Genomic DNA, 23,523 nt, shown 5'->3' on the forward strand with positions numbered 1-23,523 from the left:
AACGTATTTTAACAGAAGCAGCCAAACCCGGTGCAAAACACAGATCACGTATGCTGACATTTAGACAAAACCTTGCAGTAATAAAAGATGCTGTCATTCACTATATTTACAAGAAACTAATAGTTCATTTACTGACTGCACTATAGTGATTATTTAAAAGTCCCACACAGCATCTTTGTCTTGTCTTTTAGAAATAATTTGTACGTACGAAATGACCTTGTTTAAACCATGTGCTAGAAAATATAGAACTCTGCAATAGAAAGAGGTTAAAAAAAGTTGAATATTGTGGAAAAAAATTTATTTAAGTCTATACAAGTCTTCTGAAACAAACCATTGGCTTTGATACAGTAAATTCAAGTGAATACTCATTGCAATAGTATTTTTTCATACAGAGATCAAGAAGCCCTATAGCTTCCCATTTAGTGTCTGTGACAGAAGTTTTATTTCGGAATAAGTAGCTGCACAAAGCAGACGTGATAAGAGATCTCACAGTCACAGTGAGCTACAATTGAGATAAACTTATAGTACAAACATTTCAGAAAATTAGGAATCCATACTGAAGTGTGGCAAAATGATTCACAATGAAAGAACAATGACATCACTCAGAGCCCTTGCCAATAATGAAGACTTTCTGCAGCAAGTCTAGAGCAGACCATCATAAAAACCTAGAGTGCAAGAGTACCACAAATTTAGTATATAAATATCACAGGATTAAAACTCCAGTTAAGCCATCAACTGAAGTGATGATTAAAAGGAAAACATGGCGTCTCCCAGCTTTGCAAAGGAAGCTTTCAAAGCATCTCTTCAAGAAAGTGCTGATGCCAACTAGGGCCTGTGCCAATTTGTGTTTTAGACTGCACTGTTGAAAGACAAAATTTTAGCAGATTTGTCTAAGAACTGTATAATCCTGCTGCTTTTAATACCTTAAAAAAAGCATTTACTAGAAGAGATGAAATGTAACATTTATAGTTCATACTGTTTCCAAGATCTGTGCACACTATATAGTTCTATAATTTCAACAGAATTTAAAAATAAGACAAAGAGCAGACAATGCAGTATTTGTTAGATGGATTTGTTTAGAATAGTTACACAATTAATGTATACAGTTGTAAAATTTTTAGTGCATTTGTTCTTGCACATTATTAATGCTACTTATAAAAACCTGAAGATTGCAAATTGGGCATGCTTACCATAACATTTTCAGACTGGGAAAGCTGCAGAACATTTTTTCTACAAGTGTTCACTGCCATGATACAAAACAAATATGTGCAAACTGCAAGGTCCCTAAAAATAGCATTTAATGACTTTATGTACAGAAAGATGTAACTATCTGTTTAAATATGCAAAGAATAAGCTTCCCAAAGTTTATAACATAGAACAATATCCACCACATGCTCCTCCTCCTCCATATCCATCTTCCTTGTTTGATAACTTTACACCTCTGTTTTGGCTTTCACTTTCCCACAGTCCAGGAGTCTGAATGATTTTTTCGACAAGTTCTTCAAAGGCACACTGCACACCATCACATGTTTTTGCACTTGCCTCTGGAGAAGGGACACAAAAAAATCAAGCGTTAGTATATCGTGGTAACTTGTTTAATATTTCTCTTTCAGTTAAGTCTCAACCTACAACACAATTAAAACTTCTACAACCTATTCCTAAAAACACAGCGGTGCCAAAATTGGAAACTATGTGGATTTGTCACCACACATGTAGCACCTCAGAATATTTTTAACAGAAGAGCTTTCAAGTCAAATTTCTTCTGAACATACAGAGACAGCTATAGCCTAGCTTTATTTTCCTGTGGAAAGCACTCCAATAAGAAAAATTTGGATTCTTGTCTGAAGAACTTGTTTGCCGTTCTGTGTTTCAGTTCTGTACATTAATCACAATGTACCATCAGACCATACGAATCAAGGATCCATACTGCAGATCTGGGCAGTCTCCATGATAAAACTCATCTGATAAAAGCAATAATGCATCTCATTCCTTTTGCAGTTCACAGAATTCTAGATAATTTCAGTCGGGATCCTTACTTTGACCAAGACTAAGAAATCTGCCCACAGGTTATGTTATGTGAACATAAGAAATTGTTCAAGCCCCACAAGGGCTTGCCCTGTTCCTCTACGCAGCCACACAGATACTCAGCATAGGTAGCATACATATATACACACACACATACATATATGTACACTTATAGTCTAATTTTCATTTTTGTTTTCATCTCCCACGCTCTTAGTAGCTTGTGCCTCAACTTTGAACTGTTATTTCCACATCTGACGCTGTGGCTAAAAAGAAACAGAGCAGGACACTAAACAAAAGTAAATCTTCAGTCAGAGACAAAGAATCTAAGTCTAAGTACAAGAATGAATAAGTACATATCAATGAACTGCTTTGCTACTGGAAAAATCCTGTGAAGTAATTCCTTCTGATCCTTAGGTGAAACACATAATAAACATATGCATAAAGAGTCACTTCAACACCCATTTTTTAATTTAGCATTACATGGCTTTGCCTACAAGACCCATTTCATTTTGCAGCAAGATGAGACCAATATATTTGCTCCAGTCATAATTATGTCATTTTTCAATCCCACCCACCATTCATAAGTTAATTATATACCTACCTGTTTTTACATCCCAGTTCTAACACAGATTTCTCTCAGACACCAGCCATTTTGCTACACTGAAGGCTGGCCACCAGCACCAGTTTTCCTTCTTTCATTTTGCTCCTGTTATTAATTTAGCAAGTCAGCTGGAGAATGAAATCAGACAAAACCCCAAACAGGTTTCATCACACTATGGAGAACCTGTACTCTGACCTTCATCCTTATGAATTTCTACATAATCATCCACAGCTAGAACAGGTATCTGGACAGGCAGAACTTTAAGAAACAGGAATTTCCATTATCTTTGTGTCCAGCACAGATGAGAAATATCATTAATTGGACTGTATACATAAAGATTCTCAATCCTACAGAAGTGGTACTTTTCCTTATGTAACAAAAATCAAGATCTCTGCAAGTATCTATAACATACCTATGAACAACATGGAATGTTTTCTTGCAAATTTGAGGCCTTCATTTCTGTCAACTTCACGGTTTTCCTATAATAAAACAAAGCATTAATATTCCTTATTAACAAAATATACCAGCAGATTACTCACTGCAGTTGAATTTGGTTTACCTTATCAATCTTGTTTCCAACTAACATTTGCACTATGTCATTCCTTGTGCAGTAAGTTTCCAATTCATTTAACCAGTTATCCAGCTTGACAAAAGTATCTCTTCTTGTGACATCATAAACTGAAAGATATTAGTGATATTATTTCACAATATTTTTCCAAGAATTACAGCTTACATTACAAAAGTTGCAAAAATGATGGCTTTTTTGAATCAGAAAACTGAAGGAGTTCTAAGGATTTCAATTTACCTTTTGTACAAACAACTGGAAAGAAAGCAGGACATCTAACAACTCAAACCACTGAGGCAGAACAACTCCAAGCTTCAGCCACCTACGGTTCCCAGACTAATATTCCTTGATATACCCTAGCTTACAGGCTAGGGACTATCATTCTCCTAGGAATTCTACACTAGCTGATCCCTCATGTAGGATATTTAAAATCACTACACAACAGCTATGCAAACAGGACAGCACAACCTTCAGTACTGAAGCTATGAAAGTGGGTTTTTCCTTTGTTTTCACATCGCATGTGCAGATAGGCATAAACAGCTCCTTTCAATCAAATCTGTAAGTTGGCTTGCATGAACAGCCTTATTTTTTGAAGACAGGTAACAAAGAAATAGGAGATACTGTATAAAGGGAAGAGAAAGAAGGTTCTGCTGTTGAGATTATCTGGCAAACAGCGCTTGTTTACAGCTTTCAACAGTAAGTAAGTTGCAGGTTCAGTACAATTAAGTGACTTGATACAACATGTTTTGACAACACCTTCCTATACAAGGAAGATAACACAACTCACAACTTGGGAAACCTACCAGGAAGTCACATGACAGATGTTATTCCCCATTAAACAATTTAACTAAACACAATAGCATAGCAAGACTCTCTGAAGTCAGAAGCAACTTCACGAAAATTAAATGTACATCCCTGCCCTTACTTCAGTCAGCTCCTCACTCCCAGCAGTGGAGAAGCAGAATTTCAGAGCTCAGTGCCTAGCAAACACGCTTCCATACACCAAAAAAAGCACAAATGAGACTTGACCGTGAGGCTGAAATTATGGGTTTTGCCTGGCTTTCTCAAACACAGATTGGTGCTTTCTACATGTCCAGCTGGTCTTTTCTATGTGATTCTCTGTGTAGCATTCCATCAGTTGGGAAACAAGTAACAAAAAACCTTAGCCGGATTCCACATGGTTTATATTATTAGTTTCATTAGGAAAAAAACTACGAGAAGAAAAAGCTGTATACAGAGAGACTACACTGAGGAGAATTTTTTTTACTCTGCACTTAGTAAGCACAGGCAAAAATAAAAAGCAATAAATAAAAGACAAATTCATGACAGCACAAGGACAACACCTCCAAGCTATCCTTTCAGAGAGTAGTAGCTTTTATTCTCATTCAAAACTCAGAGCTTCTCAAGCTGGTCAGATTGACTACATGAGAAAGAAGTTGAGACACCAAGATGTGTTTATATGAGTTGTTCAACACAAAGATTTTAAATATCACTTACATATTATATAAAGGCTATATGAGTTTGTGTAACTCCAATGCATGAGAAAACCACGAACATATGAACTAGCTTGCAAAGATATACTTACCTAGGATAACACCTTGTGCACCTCTGTAGTAACTGGGGGTTAATGTCCTGAACCGCTCCTGACCTGCAGTATCCTAATAAACCATTCAAAAAGTTCCATTAGTCACAATTTGAGCAGAATACAGTTTAGCTTTCAGGTATTCTACTTCTAATGAACATACAGAGTAAGATTTAAACTATATTCCACTAGCAGATTAGCTGAGTTTATTCCATCCCCTGCTGTTTTACTACACATTAATTTTGAGATTTTATGTAGTCTGTCCCAGGAAGCACCTTTGCACTATTAGATGTAGCATGTAACTGGATTATATAACAGTAAGATGGCCACTTCTGCAAAGCCATTTCATCTGCAGCTAGTATTGCAGCAACCAGCAAGAAAGCAGCACAGCTGCAGTACTAAGATTTTCTAACAAGCATCACAGCTCATGACAACAAAACCAGTTCCCTCACTTCAATCACTTGCTCCAGTTAAATTTGATTGAGTATCTGGGTAAATGGACTAACATGCTATAACACAGCAGAAGCAGGAATAAGTCAAAGGTTTCTCTGGTTTTAAGCAAAGTTGAGTTTACATCCCAAAATTTAAAGGGTCAATAGCTCTGAAAAAAACCCCATAACCCACCAAAATTAGAAACCTGTTTTCTTGTCAGAGATAAAGTTATAGCGCACACTCATTGAAGGCTTTATGCACAGAATATTTAAACAACTTTCTTAATTTACCTAGGTTAGAAGTGACACATGAAACACTGTGGATTCCCTGACAAAGAATCTGGATAAGCAAACTAAACTTCAACATTCTACAAGCCACTCAGTCAACGTCACACATCTAAAACAGGCTTTGTGTCATGATGCACCATCACAAAATTTTTTTTTCCAGTTTACCTCATGATTATTTCTATTTACCAAAATGAAAGAAAAAAAACCCCTAACTTATCATTCCTTGTTTTGCTATCAGTCTGGTTTTCCTCCTGCACCCATTCTTTATTTTCTGTCACACTATTGCATTTATTTTCCTTGTCAAACCCATTTATTTCACTGATGATTACTACTGTAACTAAGACATAAGTCCTGTTTGTTAGTGAGGTATGAAGCACCCTCCAAGCGACAGAAGCACTGCAATACACATTTCATACTCTACTACTACTTCCCAAGAAAACAAAAGGTCTGATATCTCACTTATACAAGAAACAAAGTTTTAATCTTGCTTGGTATGAGAAGACACAACTGGGTCTGACTATTCAAAAATGAGCTTCAAGTCACAGAAGTGTGGAGGCTGGTTTACACAATGGAGAATATTTTTTAAAAGCTTGGGAGTACTTTTTCTTCACTTGCTGTAAGGGAAGCTCTGCTTTTAACTATGGCAGAAGTTGAACACACTAAAGCTATGATTACATACATTGCCTTTCTCTTTGAAATGCATCTGCTACAAATAATTCTGATGTTGAGCTTATAAAAGTCTTTGCATGATGGCTGTGAAGTTTAGACAAAAAATGGGTCTAAAGAGCACATATGAGCACACAACTGTAATTCTTAACCTATTAATACACAACCTCATCATTATAGGCAAAATTTAGTAAAGAAGTGCACCCTTCTACTGATTTAATACCATTTAGTTCCTTCTTTTCCCTACTTCTTTCCCAACCAGATCTGCAATTAGTACTGCAGAAGCTCACAGGCAGCAGAGCTACCCCCTCAGCCAGCTGTCCCACAGCTCACTGCAACTTCTGAGTGCTGCAGTATTAACCTCCCACTCCTCCAAATCACCTTCATACTAACAGAAAAGGATTCTATACAAACTTTACATAATAAAACCCCTAGCTACTCCTAAAGAAAGCAACACATGAAGAACTTAGGAGAGACTTACCCATATTGCCAGTTTAGCTTTGTTTCCATCAACTGAAATAGTTTTCACCTTGAAGTCCACACCTAGAGGAAGAAAAATATTTTAGGTCTTCAAACATATTACAGCTATCTTTGAAAAAACAATAAAGAGAAATGGAAAAAATAAAATCAATCTCCAAAAAACCCATGTTTTGACATGAGCAGGAAGAGTAAGTTCCATTAGCTATTTATGAACCTTGCTCAAAATGTAAGGTTTTCTTGGTGACATGCTTTTGCAAAAACTTAAGGGGCTTCTGTGCCATTGACTCAAATATCTTATGGAAGTAAGGCAAATACTGTATCTCGTGTATTAAAGCACCTATTCCAGGACAAATTTTCTAGTTCATAATTCAAATGGATTAACTTTCTATTCATTACTCACAAACACTCTCCAAACAGACAAGATAATGGTCCTACTAGTCAGTCATCTACTCCACCGTGTGACAATTCTTCCCCTTCATGTATCCTCCACCCCCAGGAACTAGAGCCTCTCAACTGCTCAAGGACAAGATGCACAAAACTCAAGTCAAGAAGAACAGCATGCTAGTGCTGCAAATCTAGGCTTATTAGACTGAAAATTTAAATTATATAGTGACACACATCTGTTTGAGAGGTTCATCAGAATTATGATGCATTATGCTTTAATACAACCTTAGATTACTAACAGCAAGTAACTACCAGAAATACACTTCAAGTATTTCAGAGCGACTTTCACTTCTCACCAGGCAGCAGCTCCAAAATGAAGTAGCAGTATGGAAAGGTGATACTTCTATAAGAACAACTTTCAAGTGCAACAGCAACCTTTTTGTACTTGGAATTACAATGTCAATCAACTCCCTACCATAAAAAGAATTAAAGTATTCTGATGCAAAATGAGTAGAGCTTGGGATGAGTGTGCTACACTTACATTCCCAAATTCATTCAGATTATAAACAAATACAAGCAGCTGCCAAAATACATTCAACTTAAAGTCACAAAGGATATATAGGATGATCAAGAAACTGCGTATTACAAGCAGATTAAAACTTCAGTTGCACAGAACTTCAAAAGAGCTTTGTTTCAAAAAAAGTAAATACCATTTTTATTCCACTGTTTCACAGCTTCAGCTCACTGAAGTGTTCCCTTAAGCGTCAGGTGTTTCTCAGACAAGCACTGGAAGAAGTCCATACTCTCTTTCAAGCAAAATTTTCCCAAAGTACATCAACTTTTGTAGTAACTGAACAGAACTTAGATTTTTTTCAGGTACTAGGACTCTTAGTCCCTAGCTTAGCAGTAATACAATGCTAAATACCATGCACAAGAATGGTACATTATTCTACAGTTATGTTAACAGAAAAGAACAGTTATTAACTTTATTTTAAACGCCAGTTCTCAGAACTTTACCTAGTTCACAGAAGACTGCTTTGCTAGCAATTTGACTCAATTTGATTCTAGAGAACATTCTGTTCTGTCCTCTTTTCAGCACTCAGCAGTAACTTTCAGACTAACAGAATCTCTTTCTTCCACTGTAATTGCATGTTTCTTCCCCTGAACTCCAAAAATCCCCATCTGCAGTTAGGTCAGCATGTCCAACAGTTCACAGTGCATTCTTTTCTCCATTTGTCTGGCACCAAAACTTGTAACCGCAGATATTACAAGTCTGTTGGATACTTAACATGACAAAATACATAATAATTATTTCAAGAAATATAATTTCTTTCTTAAGATAAACATATTTTATGCATTCTGAAGACACAGTATCCTTCTCCCATTCAGTAAACACATTCAGTATCTTGTGCCTGCACAGTTCAGCAATTTCCATTTAATGGAAATGGATCTATATACCTTTATATTAGCCTTGCAGCTGGTTTAAAAATCACTTTAAATTTTGCAAGATCAATGCAAGTAAAATAAGAAACTAAAAAAGCGACTAAACCTCATGCATTAAACTGTTGAAAAGCAAAATTATGAAAATTAACTAATAACACACCGAAATACACCCTTTAAAGTGATTGTGACAAGTAAAATAGAATTCTAACAAAGGAGCTTAACACATGTAAAAGCCAAAACAAAAAGAAAACTTTTAAATACTTGGGTTTTTGGTTGCCTATACCTGCTATAAGGAAAGACAAGTAGAAAAAATTTTAAGGCTCAAGAAAATCTCGTTGAATTGAACAAACAGGGTACTTATATTTCTTAAAATCAACAGACATGTTTGTGTGACAGGTATCAGTTCTGACCCTGCAAGAGTGATGTGTCTGCCCTTGACAGCAGAAAGCTGCCAGTGCTTTCCATCAGCAACAAGCCAGCACTGCTAGCCTCTACTCCTGTGTGCTACACCTCCTGCCTCAGCACTACACACTAACACACTACAGCCTCACATCTGTAAGAAGCAGCTCTGTCACTGACACTGCTCCCACATTCAGGCCACCAACGCTACGCTGTGTTTACAGTAAGTGCACAATTAGCTACAGTGTAGTGTTTGTGTTGTAGGTAAGTGACAAGCTAGACAGCTTAGGAGTTTGAGGACTCCAAATGCAAGGAAAGGTAAAAAGTTAAGAAACGTCAGATCTCACTACATCACTTCATTTGCAAAATACAGGTGGCACTGAACACTTATCTACACTCTCTCCTACAGAGAGCAAGCAAGTGAAGACAAGCATGAGCAGTAAGGACAACAGAAAATACTGGGTACAAGTAGTCTGGTAAGATCCATGTGATGAAGCCCAACAAACAAGCCAGCCTCAAGAGAATACAAGGACAGGTAATCTGCCAGGTTAAATACAACATGTTTAATCCAACTAAAGCTACTAAAGCTGAACTATTTGCCAAAAGCAGCTTATTCTTTGAAGAAAATCACAGGATTTTTACTAAGTTCTGAAGAATAACCCACATGAAACAATAATTTAAGGCTTCCTTTAAATTGCACCCAACAGGTCTGTGCAATCTATAAAGGTTAAGATGTCTCAACAGCTCATCACAGGGGATCAGTTGTACTGCTGCCAAGGCTTTCCTCAGTATTGTGGGTTTGTGTGCACTTCTTGCTATATCTTAAAGAAAACCAAACCAACCAAAGTTCTCCTCACTTTCAAACCAAATTTTAAAAAATATAGTCATGTTAGCCAGTTCAGCAGTCAGTATGCAGATGACATTGAAAGAAGACATTATTTATAGTCCATTAATTTTGAAAAAGCACAATATTCTTCAGTTTCAACAGGAGAGGCTTTAAAACCTCTTCTGTCCCCCAACTCTCAAAACAAATAGTATGTTTAATTAGCACAAAAAGAACTCCAAGCCAAGACTCACAAAATGTTTTGACATTTCACCATCTTGTTAGTACCTGAAATTGGCATCTAGGGTCTGTCTTCGTGCAGCAGAATAGTTACCTCTAGGAACTCACTCCAACTGCTTTATCTATATGAACAACAAATCATGCCCTGAATTTAAATCTGACATTTTGCTTCTTAGAAATACATTCACCAGAAAAGTGGCGATGGCACTGGATAGTAGTTTAAAAAGAAAAATGAGAAAACAAATAAGAACCTACTTTGTCCTCTTCCAGTTAAGCCGACACAAAATGAATCTGCTATCCCCCAGGGGCCCCTCACACCATGCTGTAGGACTTGCACAGCTGGGGTCACAGCAGCTCTACTGCACAGCACTACCTCAAACATCAGCTGGCTGCGCCTCACAGAGTGATCTACGCCACATTTGCTCAATCTCTAGAAACTGACTTTTCCTGCCAAATGATCACATTCATTCCAGATTAGTATATTTGCTATCTGAAGTAATGCTTACATTGAGTACTCTTCCTCCTTTTCCATACCAGAAATACAGCAGAGTAGGACCTGCCAGCAACAAACCTTGAAATGTTGCTATTTAGCAATCCATGATTAGCTACCACACATGCTGTTGTGCATGCTTACAAACCCAAAGAAGAATTCCTTCAGGAAATATTTCCTTAGTTTCTCAAATGATGACAGTTTTTAACACAGATACAAACGGCAGAATGGAAAAAAAGAAACCCCAGCACTAAAAACAAACAAAAAACCCCCAAACAATAAAGATGCCCACTCAGAGACTGAGCTACTCTTTTGGTATCCAAAACATCATGAAAGCTGAAGTAGCTATTCTGCACTAACTGCCTGGCTCCCATGGTTGGCATATCAAGAAAGTAACAGGACCTGAAGTATATACAGTGCCAGAACTATTAGATTAGAATCCAAGATTGCCATCTTTACAACCTGATCTATTTCATTCCTGTTGCCTTCCACACTATCCTCCCTCATGAACTGAGGTGGGGCTACTTGCACAACTTCATTTTTTATAAGCAATGGAATGAACAAAAATAGGCCACGTTCCTCCCTTTGGCTTCTCAGTGCTTTATATGAAATAGTATTCCTGAATCTTATTAATGTTAATGAGAAAAACATCAATTTATTTAATTCTTAATAAATTAGACAGAGCTGGTTTTGCTTACCAACAGCTGAACTCAAAAGAAAAAATTCTATATAAGCTCTTAGACAGAACTCTTCCTACAGAGAAAGTAAAAAATTGCAACTGAAATGATGGTGTGAAAACATCTCTATTTTCCATAATTTCAGTTGGCACAGTTGCACCACACTCTTAAAAGCTCCATTTTATTCCCTTTGAGAACCAATCCACTTAGTGTATCCTGCATTCTGGGTCACTCTCCCCCAGCACAACTGAGCCATGCTGGTAGGTATAATACCAGCACAGCAATGACACGTCACTGCCTTTTTCCCCAGCAGCTCCAGATTCCTGGCTCCCTTCCACTGTTCTCAGGAGTCTAGCTGCCAAGGAACTGATTGCTAAGCAGAGGGAAAAAAAAAGCCACATTGTAATTTCCTCTCTACAGAGGAAAAGCAGACACTACACAGAGCCCAGTGCACTTCAGTATTGTTTGAAGTTGGAAGAGTTAACAGTACCTGCTACAGAGTCTGAAGATAGCTACCAAGTATCATATTACACAGACACAAGGTCTGGACAGCAATAGCATTAGTCACAAACCTGACAGCTATTCTGCACACATGAATCAGTAGGAGAGTAGTAGCTCTTACAGAATTCATATGTTAAACAAGTCTGAACAAACCAAAATTTTACACTGAAAATGTTATCAGTTTTTCTAAGGTAGTATCAGCACATACTTACCAATTGTTGCTGCAAGTTCTGGGTCAAATGTATCATCTGTGAACCGCAGCAAAAGGCTGATAGGGAAAAAAGAAAAAAAAAAAAGAGATACTATTATTGCAGCATATAGGGGAAAAAAAAGAGAGATACTATTATTGCAGCATATCCATACCTTGCTGAAAGCCTATAAATTACAAGTCTGAAAGGAACTGCAAGATCACATAGCTAAATAAACTCACATTTGATTTTTTTTAATTTTTTTTTTTTTCGGTAGGAGAGAATATATGGAAAAAAGAAAAGAACATGGAAAGAATAGAGCAGACACGCTCTGCTACCTGAGTCCATATCTCTGCATGTATTACCAAGAACATCTCTTTGAAAACAAAGTACCACACAAGTTGTCAAATCAGTTGCCTGAATAGTCATGTGATCTGCTTTGCAATGCATTTTACTTCAACCTTATTCTATTTTTCTTCTCCCAGAATTCAGTACAAAAGCAGTATGTTTTGTTTCAATATTGCTTCACACAGTATTTCTGTAAGCTTGAGAAACAAATAAACAAATTCCAAGTCAGCTTTTCATCCCAGAAATAACTCCTTGAACTGGGCACACAGAGGAACAGCAAGGACAACACCCATCAGAAATAAAGCCACAGAAGCTGAAGAGCAGAAATAGCCCCCCAGTGTTTTATGATTTTGTATTTCTTTGTATTAACAACTCATACACACAACATTTCCCCCATCCTGATGAATGTGTTTGCTACCAACAGAAAAAGTTACAACTAAGATTTAACAGCACATCACACCATAGCACTGCAGAGTCCCTTAAAAAAGTGCCCATAATTTCACCAGTGTCAAATGTAAATATTTTTGTGAGAGACAAAGATTCTGAGTGTGCAGTTCCTAAAATCAGCAGTCTTATACAGCTGTGGCAAGTGCACGTGGCAGGCAGCTGTTTGCTATGACCACGCTTCCACTAATTTCCAGGATGGAGAAACAAAACAAAGCCTTATTTACTTTTTGGTCTTCCCCACCACCCTGTTCTTTTCTCCTCCTTTTGCGTGTGAATTTAGAAGTCAGGTGCTTTTTAGCATTTGAACACAGTCCTCCAATGACAGTGCCCACTGAAATTCCTTTATTTCAATAAGGATGAGTGAGAACTCCAAGTCAATCACAGACTAACGTTTTTTTCTCTCCTTACTCCAGAACCCCAAAAGCAAATGGTAGCTTTACTTACCAAAGAATAATTAAAATAATAATATTTTATTATTTTAATAATAAATATTACTATTTAAATAATTAAATTATTGAATTTAAATTAAATTTTTATTTAAATGCTAAATCACAGCACACAGGTTTTTAGATTCCACAGACAGTTCTATAAGGATGCTATTTAAGAGCAGCTATTTTTAGTTGCAACCAATACTAATTTCATTCAGAACAGAGAAATTATGGAACCGTTATACTGCTACTAGAATAACACTATCATTTTACCAATCTTGCATGCCTAGCCCAGCCAACTTCTACCTTTTTTTCATATGTAGCTATCATCTTCTACAAAGACTCACAGGGACCATGTTTAGGACAACATTTGTTCAGAACTCAGGACATCAACCACTTACTCCACCTTGCCAATACCTGCTCAGCATCTGACCTTTCCTAGTCACACAATAGGTAAGAGACATAAATTTTGGAATAATTCAATATTGAGTTCCTGGAGCTGAACAACTCCACGGCATTTTTATTTTCTCCACAACATGCCTCTTCTAGCAAGCTTTCTGATGTAAACAAACATGTATATAAATAGGTATGTTAAACCCCTGTGTTTCACCTGCCCCAGGAAAAATTCTTCCATATGGCCACTCATATGTGAGGTGACATCAACTCAAAGAAATTTGCTCAGGTCATGTCTGTCATGAGAGGCCTACTGTACTCATTATCAATTCAGTAGCTAATCAAACGAGTAACTGACAGACTTTTAACTTTTTTTCCCCCTAATTAGCAACTTGTATGCAATTTGGGGTCACAGCAGAGGACATATATTATTGCCACTAAAATATCAAATATAAAATTACTGGTGTGGTACATACATATAAATCCCTCCTGGATTTATATCCCACACCCTTTAGTAAAAACTGTTACTGTAAAAAAAAAAAAAAAGTTAAAAAAGAAATAAACACAAATAAACCCCCAGCTGCCCCTCACACACCCAGTGCCGGGCCACTTGTGACTCTGCAGATATGTGTTACGGCCCAGACGCTAACCCGAACGCGCCGTGCAGCTGTACAAGGGTGGCTGTATCCCCGCAGGGCGCAGCGCTGCCCCGGGCACGGGCGGCCCAGCTGACCCGGGCAGCCGGACAGACGCCCCGCTTCATCCGCTGCCAGCTGAGCCTGGCACACAGCAGCTCGGGGCCGGCGGCCGCGGGAGCGCGGAGGATGAGGAGGAAGAAGAAGAGAAGGAGGAGGAGGAGGGAGTCTCTCCCCCGCGGGAGAGCTGCCCGGGAAGGGAGCTCCCCCCGCGGGCCCGGCCCTGCGGGGCGCAGGCCGCGCCCAGGCGGCATTGTCCGACAAGGGGCCTAGGCCGGAGCCGGCCGGCCAGGAGAGGCTGTGGAAGGCTGGCGGGCGCCCCCTCACCTGGACTTGCCGACGCCGCTCTCGCCGATGATGAGGATCTTCAGGGTGGTCAGCACGTCCTCGTCCATCGCGGCGGCGCCCCCGGACCGGCCCCGACCGCCCGACGCTCCGTGCGCAGCTGCGGCGGCGGCGCTGCGCCTGCGCGGGGCCGCCCGCGGTTTGTTTACAGCGGGCGGGGCGGGCCGGGCGCTGCGCGCATGTGCGGGCGGCGCGGCGGGGGGAGCTGCGCGGCTGGGCCGTGACCTGAGGGGAGCGGGGGGGCCTGGCGGGGTGTGCGGCTGCTGTCGGTGTCAGAATCCGGGGCCGTGGGGAGAAAAGCGACCAAATAAAATGACAGCGAGTTGTTAGACGTTGGAATGGGCTGCCCGGGGAGGTGGTGGAGTCCCGGTCCCTGGAGGCGTTTAATGTCCGTGGCATTTAGTGCTGCGGTGTGGGTGACAAGGTGGCGATCGATCATCGTTCGGCCGCGATGAGCTCAGAGGTTTTTTCCAGCCTCACCGACTCTGTGGTTGCCTGCGGCGCTCGAAGGCAGGCGGGCAGTGCCCGGGGCCGGAGCAGGGCCGGCTGCCGCCTCCGCAGCCTGCCTCAAAACACGGGCTGGGCGGGGGCCAACCGGCCCTGGAGCCCTGCTGGTACGGGACACCAAGTGCTTTTCTACCAGCGTCTTACATTCTCCCTCAAAAGCCAAGAATGTTGTTTGGTTGGGTTTTTCCCCGATTCCTATGAGATAGTCTCTTTAAAACCAATTCGGCTAACCTGCTATTATGGCTTGAAACCCACCTCAGGCCATGTGTAAACAAGTGCAACTCTTCTAAAATTAACAGCATACGTGTCGGGCATGAGCCTGAGATTCCTCGACCGGTGCTGTAGTCCTTGGCCCTGCTGAGCAGCCTCTGGGCAGGCCAGAGACTGACTGCATCAAACACAAACAAGTTCAGGCTCCTCCACAATCACAGCGATCAGTCACACAACCAGTCGCTCCAAAGGAAGAGATCAGGCCATGTCAGCAGTTTGCACAAGGCAGGTGAACTTGTGAGGCCGGCGTGGTTTCTGTCAGAGCGATGGCTGCAGAGGGCACAGCTCTTCCAGCAGACTGCTGACTCTGCTCAGCGTTTGCCTTCACCTGGATTCCAGGGTCAACACAGAAACCGTTCTCTTGTAAACCTCTCTGTTGCCTGGCTTCTTCCACTTTCAGGATCCAGTCTCCTGACTCTTTTACCTCAGAAAAATAACTCCCAGGATGAGCACAATAACAGTAATTATCCTATTAAACTATGGAAACATATTCTATAATTAAATGTGCAAACAGCTGGCTGTGTTTACAACACCACTGTGCCTGTTTGTAATGAAAAATCTAAAATTTGTTGAAGGTGTGACAGTTTTCGTAGTCTGGATTGTGTTTTGGAGTCATGCAAGAAAGCAGAATGTCTATACTCTCTAGTTTTTGTTGAAGCGTACAGGAATTCTGGGGTCTTAGCATGGATCAGGCTGAGGATTTGAATTTGGAAGGCATATCCAAAGAGCAAAGTATTCCACTAAGGCTACTGAATGTCTTGAAGTCAGAGAGTATTTGTATTCTGTGATTAGATTTTTTTCCCAGTGCAGCCATAGAATTAAACTACTCAATGTGGACATTAATCCTGATTCAGATCATAATACTATACCTCACTCATAATGAAGGGTTGGTCAGGATGGCATTCAGATCTTTGACTTTAATGATGAGCATACGCAAAAACAAACCAAAAAAAAAAAAAAAAAGCATGACTTAAATGAACAATTCTGTAACTCATGGATATTATGTTTTAGACCTTCTTAGGCATGTCCTCTGAGAACGGGTATTTCTCCAGGTTGTCCTCCTACATGTAGTCTCTATGTTGGAACTATGTAGTCTCTCACTTTGAGACTGGATCTGAGTGCTGCAGTCAGCCTGTTTGCTGTCTGCATATCTGTTTTACTTCTGGAAAACCAGGCCTGTTGTAGGAACGAGCTATTGGATAATTAAGGTGTCTCAGTCCTTCAAAACAAGAATATTATTTATTCATTGAAAGATGTACAATGATCAGAACATCTTTCAACAAATTTTTGTATAGTTTCTTCATTGAAGCCATCTCTGAACTGGGACAGACATCTAACATGCTGTAATTCAGGAGTGCCTGTCTTTTTCCTTGTCTGCTTTTCAGTACTCTTCAGGAGTCCTTGTTTACTCCTAACAACTAGCCCAATCCCTTGAATAAGTCTGAGAGGGTTTCTCTTTTTATTGTTTATTGTCCCATTTGATCCTGACCTCAGATGTGGCAGGGTCAAGCCATAGCATTGTGGTTAGACCTGCCTGATAATCAGTCTTCCTAGAAGAATACTGGAGATTTTATTTTTGTAATGCTATGCTGTTTCCTCTTGATTTCTTCTCAGTGATCTCTGCTTCTCTGACAAAATGGGACAGAGCAGATCAATTTGTCTGGAGATAATATTTATAAATAATTATGCATATATACTTTCCTTAGTCTAGATACACCACTAAGGGAAGCAGTCTGATGGTGGAAAACTAGCATAACTTATTCCAAGGCATGTCACTGCTATGGGGAGACAGAGACAGACAGACAGAGATCAACTTTGCACTTCAGAACTTCCCCTCACACTTTACAGTCTTGCATGAAGCCTGCCTGGTTCCTCGTTTGATACAGGGCTCAGACTAGAGAAATGTCAGGTCCATCTCAGCTTGTGCAAATGTCTGTGATGAGTGTTCCTGAGCTTTGGATTGCTTCAGGGATGTGACAAAGGAAGGACATCTTGATCATGATGATATCATGTACTCTCACCATTACAATTCCCTGTCCACTGTATTACAGACTTGGCTATATCTTTGACATGAAAACAGAGGGGAAACTATTTATTGTCACTCCCTCAGGGCTGGGATCAGTAAAGAAAGGACCATTGCATTTCATGTACCCTCAGGGGACTGTAGAGCAGTTGCACAGTGCAGTGCCCTTATGCAGGCACTGAGAGCAAGTAAAGGTGAGACGGATCTCCATCCAGTTTGTTCCTGCTCTACCAGCTGCAGGGTAACCTTGGCAACAGAGATGAGTGTGTCAGTAATAATCAGCCATTACCATGAGAGACAACCTGGAATAAACAACAAAGAGCTCCCTCAGTCTCATTCTGTGTCTGAAAGACACCTGGGAGCCTTTGGTAAGTTCACTTCAACCATCTGCCTTACTTCCACAGCTTCAATATGGGGATGATGGTATTTGTTATTAGAAGACTGCAGAAACAGCAGTGGGTCAAGGGAGCTAAGCTGCCAGCACTGCTTTGTTTAGCATGAGCTTGAAATTTATGATGGGAGAGTATCCCCTTAACTACATGGCTGTCCTCCTGTCTCTCTATGCCATCACAAGTGAAAACACACCTTGAAACGTATAGGTTCTGTTTAGGCTGTCTAGGTACACACAAGTCTCAGGCACCTGCACCTCTTGAGGTGACAAAGTCTTTAATTCATTGACACTCTCAAAGATTTTCTCAGGCCAGTCATGCACAATGTGGAGCAGAAGCTGAGAAGCTCAAGTACTTCAGAGAGAAGTTGACAGCAATCTACTGCTGCAAAGACTAATCCTGCTGTCCCAATTCCACATTGTGAGGCTGACCCATATGTTGTTGTGGCAGTGAGTCAGGAGTTATGATTCACAATGAAACAAGCATGATTGCTAAACTCACCAGTCCCACCCAGCAGAGATGACATACATTCACACGCTCATTCTTTTTTGCTGCTTCATGAAGTAATTTGCAAGGTTTGTAAAACTGGCACTATATGTGTCATATTAAGGCAGGTTCCTTCTCTGTGTGACATGCTTAAACACACTCAGCACATGTATATGATTTCACATTCAATGAATAAAAGCAAGGAGTGAAAGTGCTGCAGCAGTCCCAGAACTCTGGGCAGGATTCCTCTTGAGACCACACTGCAATGTAAATGACTCTGCTATGTCTTGCCACTCCTTTTCTAAAGAATCCAGCCTATTTTTATGAAGAAACTACATAATTATCTTTCTCTCCCCCTTTCAACAGCAGCCAGAGCTGGGCACTCCCATCTGTTGATCTTCTCAGTGTCTGCTTGGTTTCTGTGAACACAAAGGGAGATTTAAGACTATAAGCACATTAGCTCTGGGCAATTAAAAAACACTGCTTATAATCAACACAGTTTAAAAAAGCATTGGTGCTGTGACACAAATCGGCTATTTGGGGAAGAACAACAAGAAAAATATTGTTTCAGCCACTCAAAGAGCCATGGTTGTATATAAGAATGATATGCCAGTATTTTTCAGAGGAAACCAACATATATTCTGAAGATCATTAACTGAGACTTCCATAATGATCATGAATAGATTGCTGATTTTGTGATAGAATACTGTGATTGCTGGAAATAACATGAAAAACTTGATTGCATGCTTTGCAGTTTTATTTTGCTAGATACAAGGTGTAACTTATGAGATACCACATCTTACTTCTGTGCTGGAAAATGATGACAAAGGCTAGCCACCTCCTACTTACATAAAATTTTGTTCAGATAAATTGGCTAATTGTTTTATCCCATGTAATGCAAGCAGTGATCTTAAAACAATTTATCTTTCTGTATTATGTAATGAACCCTATACCAAGGACAGCTTTTAGTACTGGAAGATCTAAATACTATTTTTTAAATGTCTCTAAAGCAACCGTTGCAATCGTAAATAACGAGAGAGTAGATTACTCTTTAGAAATGCTGGATTCCTTACAAAACATTGATTACATTTTATACAATTAAGAAAACAGCTTTGCTATTTGAAGTGACTCTATCATCTACTGCATCAACAACGAAAAGGGTGAGACAACAGGTTTCAAAGGACACAGTAAGAGCAGCAAAGTTTGGATGTTAGAGTTTTCCCACAGTTGCTTTTCAGGTGCACTTCCTGAACACACTGAACTGTGAGTGCTGTCAATTTGTCTTTTTTCACAGCGAGTGTAGTTGTATCCAGTGGAGCACAATATATAATATATTTACCACTCAGATGACAGGATTGCTTACAGTGGAAAAGACCTCTGAGATCATTGAGTCCAACCTTTGAGTGATCACCACCTCATCAAGTAGACCATGTGATTGAGTGCTACATCCAGTCTTCCTTAAACACCTTCAGGGACAGGGACTCCACCACTGCCCTGGGCAGCCCATTCCAGTGTTTAATAACCCTTTCTGTGAAAAAAATTCTCATTATGTCCAACCTAAACATTCCCTGGCACAGCTTGAGGCCATGTCACAGCCTGTCCAGATCTCCCAATAGAGCCATCCTGCCCTCCACCACAACAACACTCCCACCCAGCTTGGTGTCATCTGTGAACAAATCAATCCCCTCAACCAGAAATCAGAGATTATCTGACAGACCAAGTTGATTGAAGTGTTTTCTCTCAGTCTTAATGAAATAAAATCAACTAATACATGTCCAAATCTTACTATTTCCACATTGGTGCCTCAGTTTTTCAAAAGGCACTCTAGGATTTTCTTTGTATTTCCTGTGTTGGAGGACAGCTAAAGATGGATTTTATGAATACACTAAACCTGCTAAAGAAGACGAAGTAGCCATGCATCTGTGTGCAGTACCTTCCTGCTTAAGCAAGGTCTGTATTTCTCACAAACAAAACAACCCAGGTTCCTTCTCAGAAAGCAGCTGTTCTGAAAGAACTCTTTCAAAGAGAGTATACTTCAAATTATCATTTCAAGGGGGGGAAGTATGGAATGGAATGAGTTTGTATTTAATAAAGAATTTATTTCTCCTTTTCCAGTTGCTTTCAGTACTTGATATGGCTAGTGTTAAGGGGGAAGGGAAGGAATAACCCCTTCCCTGCTGTGAGCCTGTCTTATCCGTAATCCCCTGAAGGGATAACATACCTCATCCAGCATTAGAGCGCACGCGCCTGCAGGATTAGCTGTGAGAGTGGGGCAGGGTGGATTGACTAACCTCTGCCATCAGAATGCTGCTCTTTGCACAACACTGTGTGAAGCAATTCTGGTAAATCAGAGAATCTGGTGGGCAAAGGACAGAGACATAATGTCAAGGCAGGGATTGCCAAGTAAGCTAAAAATCAATTTGTATTAAATCTACAATGATCTTTGAAAGAAATGCACACTGAAATATAAATTCATATGGGGGCAAATCAGGGCCTACTATGGCAACAGTTTTATCAGGTCAGAGCAAAGTCCATCTGTCAGCAGTGATAGTAGTTTTGCTTAGGCAACAGCATACAGACAGGACAAGCATGAAATAGCACTTGCCAAAAATGTTACTGCAGACTGGAGAAGCTTGTGACCCAGGCCTTTTTGAGCCCATTGTGATGGTGTCTTCATATATAATAGCTGTATTTCTACTAAGGAATAGCAGTATTTCTCTTCATAGAAAGTAATTTCTCATCTAGGTATTTTTAACCCAAAAGAACACAAAGAGCCTTCTGTGACAGAGTTGCACAAATTAACTACATAAAAATCTTTATTTTTGTTTTATTCTTTCTGCCTATTGCCTTCATTTGATTTCCATTCTCAGATTAGGCACAACTGTGAGGAACTGTCTATTTGCTTAGTCTATACTACACATGATTTTGTAGATCTCCACATATCCTCCCATAGTTCTAATTTTTTTAGCCAGAAGAATCATGATCTGTTTAATTGTTCCTCATATGGAAGCCATTAAAACTTTAATTATCATCTTTTCACTTTGCTGTACATTTGCTTTCCCGAGGTATCATTTTTCAGATGAGAAGACTAAACTAGAGAAAGTACAGAAAAAAATTACAACCCTTAGGGCTGAAAATAAGATGTTTATTCTATGAGAGTTTTTTAGTATTTTCTAACAGTCTGTTTGTTTTAATGGTTACCAATTATCCCTGAGCTAAATTTTCATAGATCTGTACATTATAATGTTTCCTAAATCCTTCCTTTGCCTATTTATTCCAATCCTTTTACTCCTACATTTGTCTGTTTGAAGTCCTGCCCTCCCATTCATTCTGGGGGGGTAACAGCCAGGTCAGTGCTCTTCATCACAAATGCACTTTTACAATATTTTTTAAAGAGAACGAGAGAATTTCTTGCATTTTAATTGTGCTCGTTGCCACTTGTCACTGGATACTGCTGAGGGGGGTGTGGCTCTATCTTCTTTACTCCCCTTCCATCAGGTGTCAATCCATATTGACAAGATTCACTGTGAGCTATCTGTTCTCCAGGCTAAACAGCCACAAGAAATGCCATGAAGGATTCAAAACTCTCCTTTGTCTTGCTCTTTACTCATGTTGGCCTTTTCAATAATTCAAAAACTGCTACTGACAGGTTGCTTACAGATACTCTGAACTTCAAGTATGGTGTCCTTAATATAATCTGCATTTCACCTCCATTCTACTCTTTAGCACCTTTAAAGTGCTCTTCATTGGAGTTTTAGTGGTTTCTTTGGATGCAGGATTTTCCTCAATTTATTATTTCTGCACAACTACTGAATACAAGTGTTATTCTAAGACTTTTTCATAGTTACATTTCAACTGTGGGTCCCTTCCAACTCAGGACATTTTATGATTCTATGATTCTGTTCCCATCATCCAGGCCAATATCAATAGTTGTATTTCCTCTTGTGCTGACTATCTGTTTAGAGATGTGGTGGTGCATTCCCTTTCTCCCACCTTGGGGCTGCTCAGTGATCTCAGGAATTCTCATTAGGCCTCAGCTTTTGTGAGTTGTGAGAAGAGTCCATTGACCACAGCAGGAACTCTTACAGGGCTGAGGCTGGGACAGCACTGATCATACCAGGTACTCCTGTTGCCTGAGCACAGTGGGGACAAAGACATAATCCATCACCCCATGATAGCCTTGGGTCATTCTGATTTGTACCCAATTTGTAGCCTGAGTGGAATGGTACCATTGTGACTGGACTTTTGAATATTACAGTAATTATTGACCTATATTGAGGCCAGGATGGAAATTTACTGATAACTAAAGCACATTTTTTTGGGGAGCCTATAAACAGTGTTCTAGGGGACACCCTTTGAGCTCTCCTGAAGTGCAGTGGTTGCTGCCAGCATCTCCCTTGGAGTGGGACACATCTCTGAGCTCACCACTCTCACGTTTACAAGACTCAGAGCACTGCCACTGAAAGCCAAGGACAGGTCCTGGGCTGATACTCCCAACCACTCCTCAAGGCTCAACCCTTGCCCACTGAGAAATAACAATGCATTTGATGTGAGTATTTAAAAAATAAGTTTTAACAGTTATATCCTTATATATATATATTTGTGCCTGGGTACATGTGTGTGTGAATTGATTTAAATATCCTATAGCAAGTATAGTATGAATATTGCCATCTCAGATCTGTAATAAAGTCACTGTTGTGGCTGTAGTAAATCCTACTGAGTCACTTGGTAAACATTCAATTAATCTTTGATTAAGTGCTGCTAAAGCCTTTAAATATAAACCACTTACCCAATCTGAGACTAAGATTGAACCTAGCTATACTTAGACTGCATCAGGAGTTTAGGAAGCAAGGGGTCCCCTCTGAACCTCATGATTCAGTGTCTCCTTTATCCTTTTGCATCTCTGGTCTCCATGTAAACCATTCTAAATTGATTATAATCTACTTTTCCTTTGTATGTTCCATCTCTGTAGCAAGTAATAGACTGAACCTTGCAACTGAACTCCATGAAGTAGTGTTTTCATTAAATTTTTATTAAACCTGCTTTTTCTAGTTCCTTTGATGTCAATTTTTTAAGTGATCTAAACCAGTCATTCCCAACAAGGGAAGAAATATATTTTTTAAATCTAAACCTTTATTCCTAGGACCATGTCCAGACATTATATTTTAGAGCTAACAGAAGTTTTCATTATTATTTGAGTTTCTTGTCCTCTCCACATGGCTGAGAAGCTCTTCACTTCATTGTCCCTGCAGTCACCTTGGTCAGGCAATCCATTGCACACTTCTAATCCTACATGGTTGTTGTGGGCCTGTTAAGTAATCAGTTTCCAATCAAGTCTTAATACTAATATGCATAATAACCATGTGGCTCAAAGGTTGCTCTAACACTCAAGACAGCTGATAAGATAGG

At 39.8% G+C, this 23,523-nt stretch overlaps 1 protein-coding gene and 1 long non-coding RNA gene across 2 annotated transcripts; both read right to left on the bottom strand.

Moving 5' to 3' along the window:
- Positions 1-281: 281 nt before the first annotated feature.
- Positions 282-14,577, bottom strand: RAB18 (RAB18, member RAS oncogene family). Its single transcript, XM_064406288.1, has 7 exons — positions 14,422-14,577; positions 11,808-11,863; positions 6,640-6,701; positions 4,777-4,849; positions 3,186-3,304; positions 3,039-3,105; positions 282-1,544 (listed from the first exon to the last, which is right to left on the bottom strand). The coding sequence occupies exons 1-7, from the start codon at positions 14,487-14,489 to the stop codon at positions 1,366-1,368; spliced, it is 624 nt and encodes a 207-aa protein (XP_064262358.1). The 5' UTR covers positions 14,490-14,577; the 3' UTR covers positions 282-1,365.
- A 2,703-nt stretch (positions 14,578-17,280) lies between these two features.
- LOC135292107 (uncharacterized) lies at positions 17,281-17,795 on the bottom strand. The gene is made up of 2 exons (XR_010354654.1): positions 17,636-17,795; positions 17,281-17,541 (listed from the first exon to the last, which is right to left on the bottom strand). It is a non-coding gene; the product is annotated as an uncharacterized LOC135292107 (long non-coding RNA).
- Positions 17,796-23,523: the final 5,728 nt, after the last annotated feature.

Source organism: Passer domesticus, chromosome 1, assembly GCF_036417665.1.
Source record: "Passer domesticus isolate bPasDom1 chromosome 1, bPasDom1.hap1, whole genome shotgun sequence".
In the NCBI taxonomy this organism is placed as follows: domain Eukaryota; kingdom Metazoa; phylum Chordata; class Aves; order Passeriformes; family Passeridae; genus Passer; species Passer domesticus.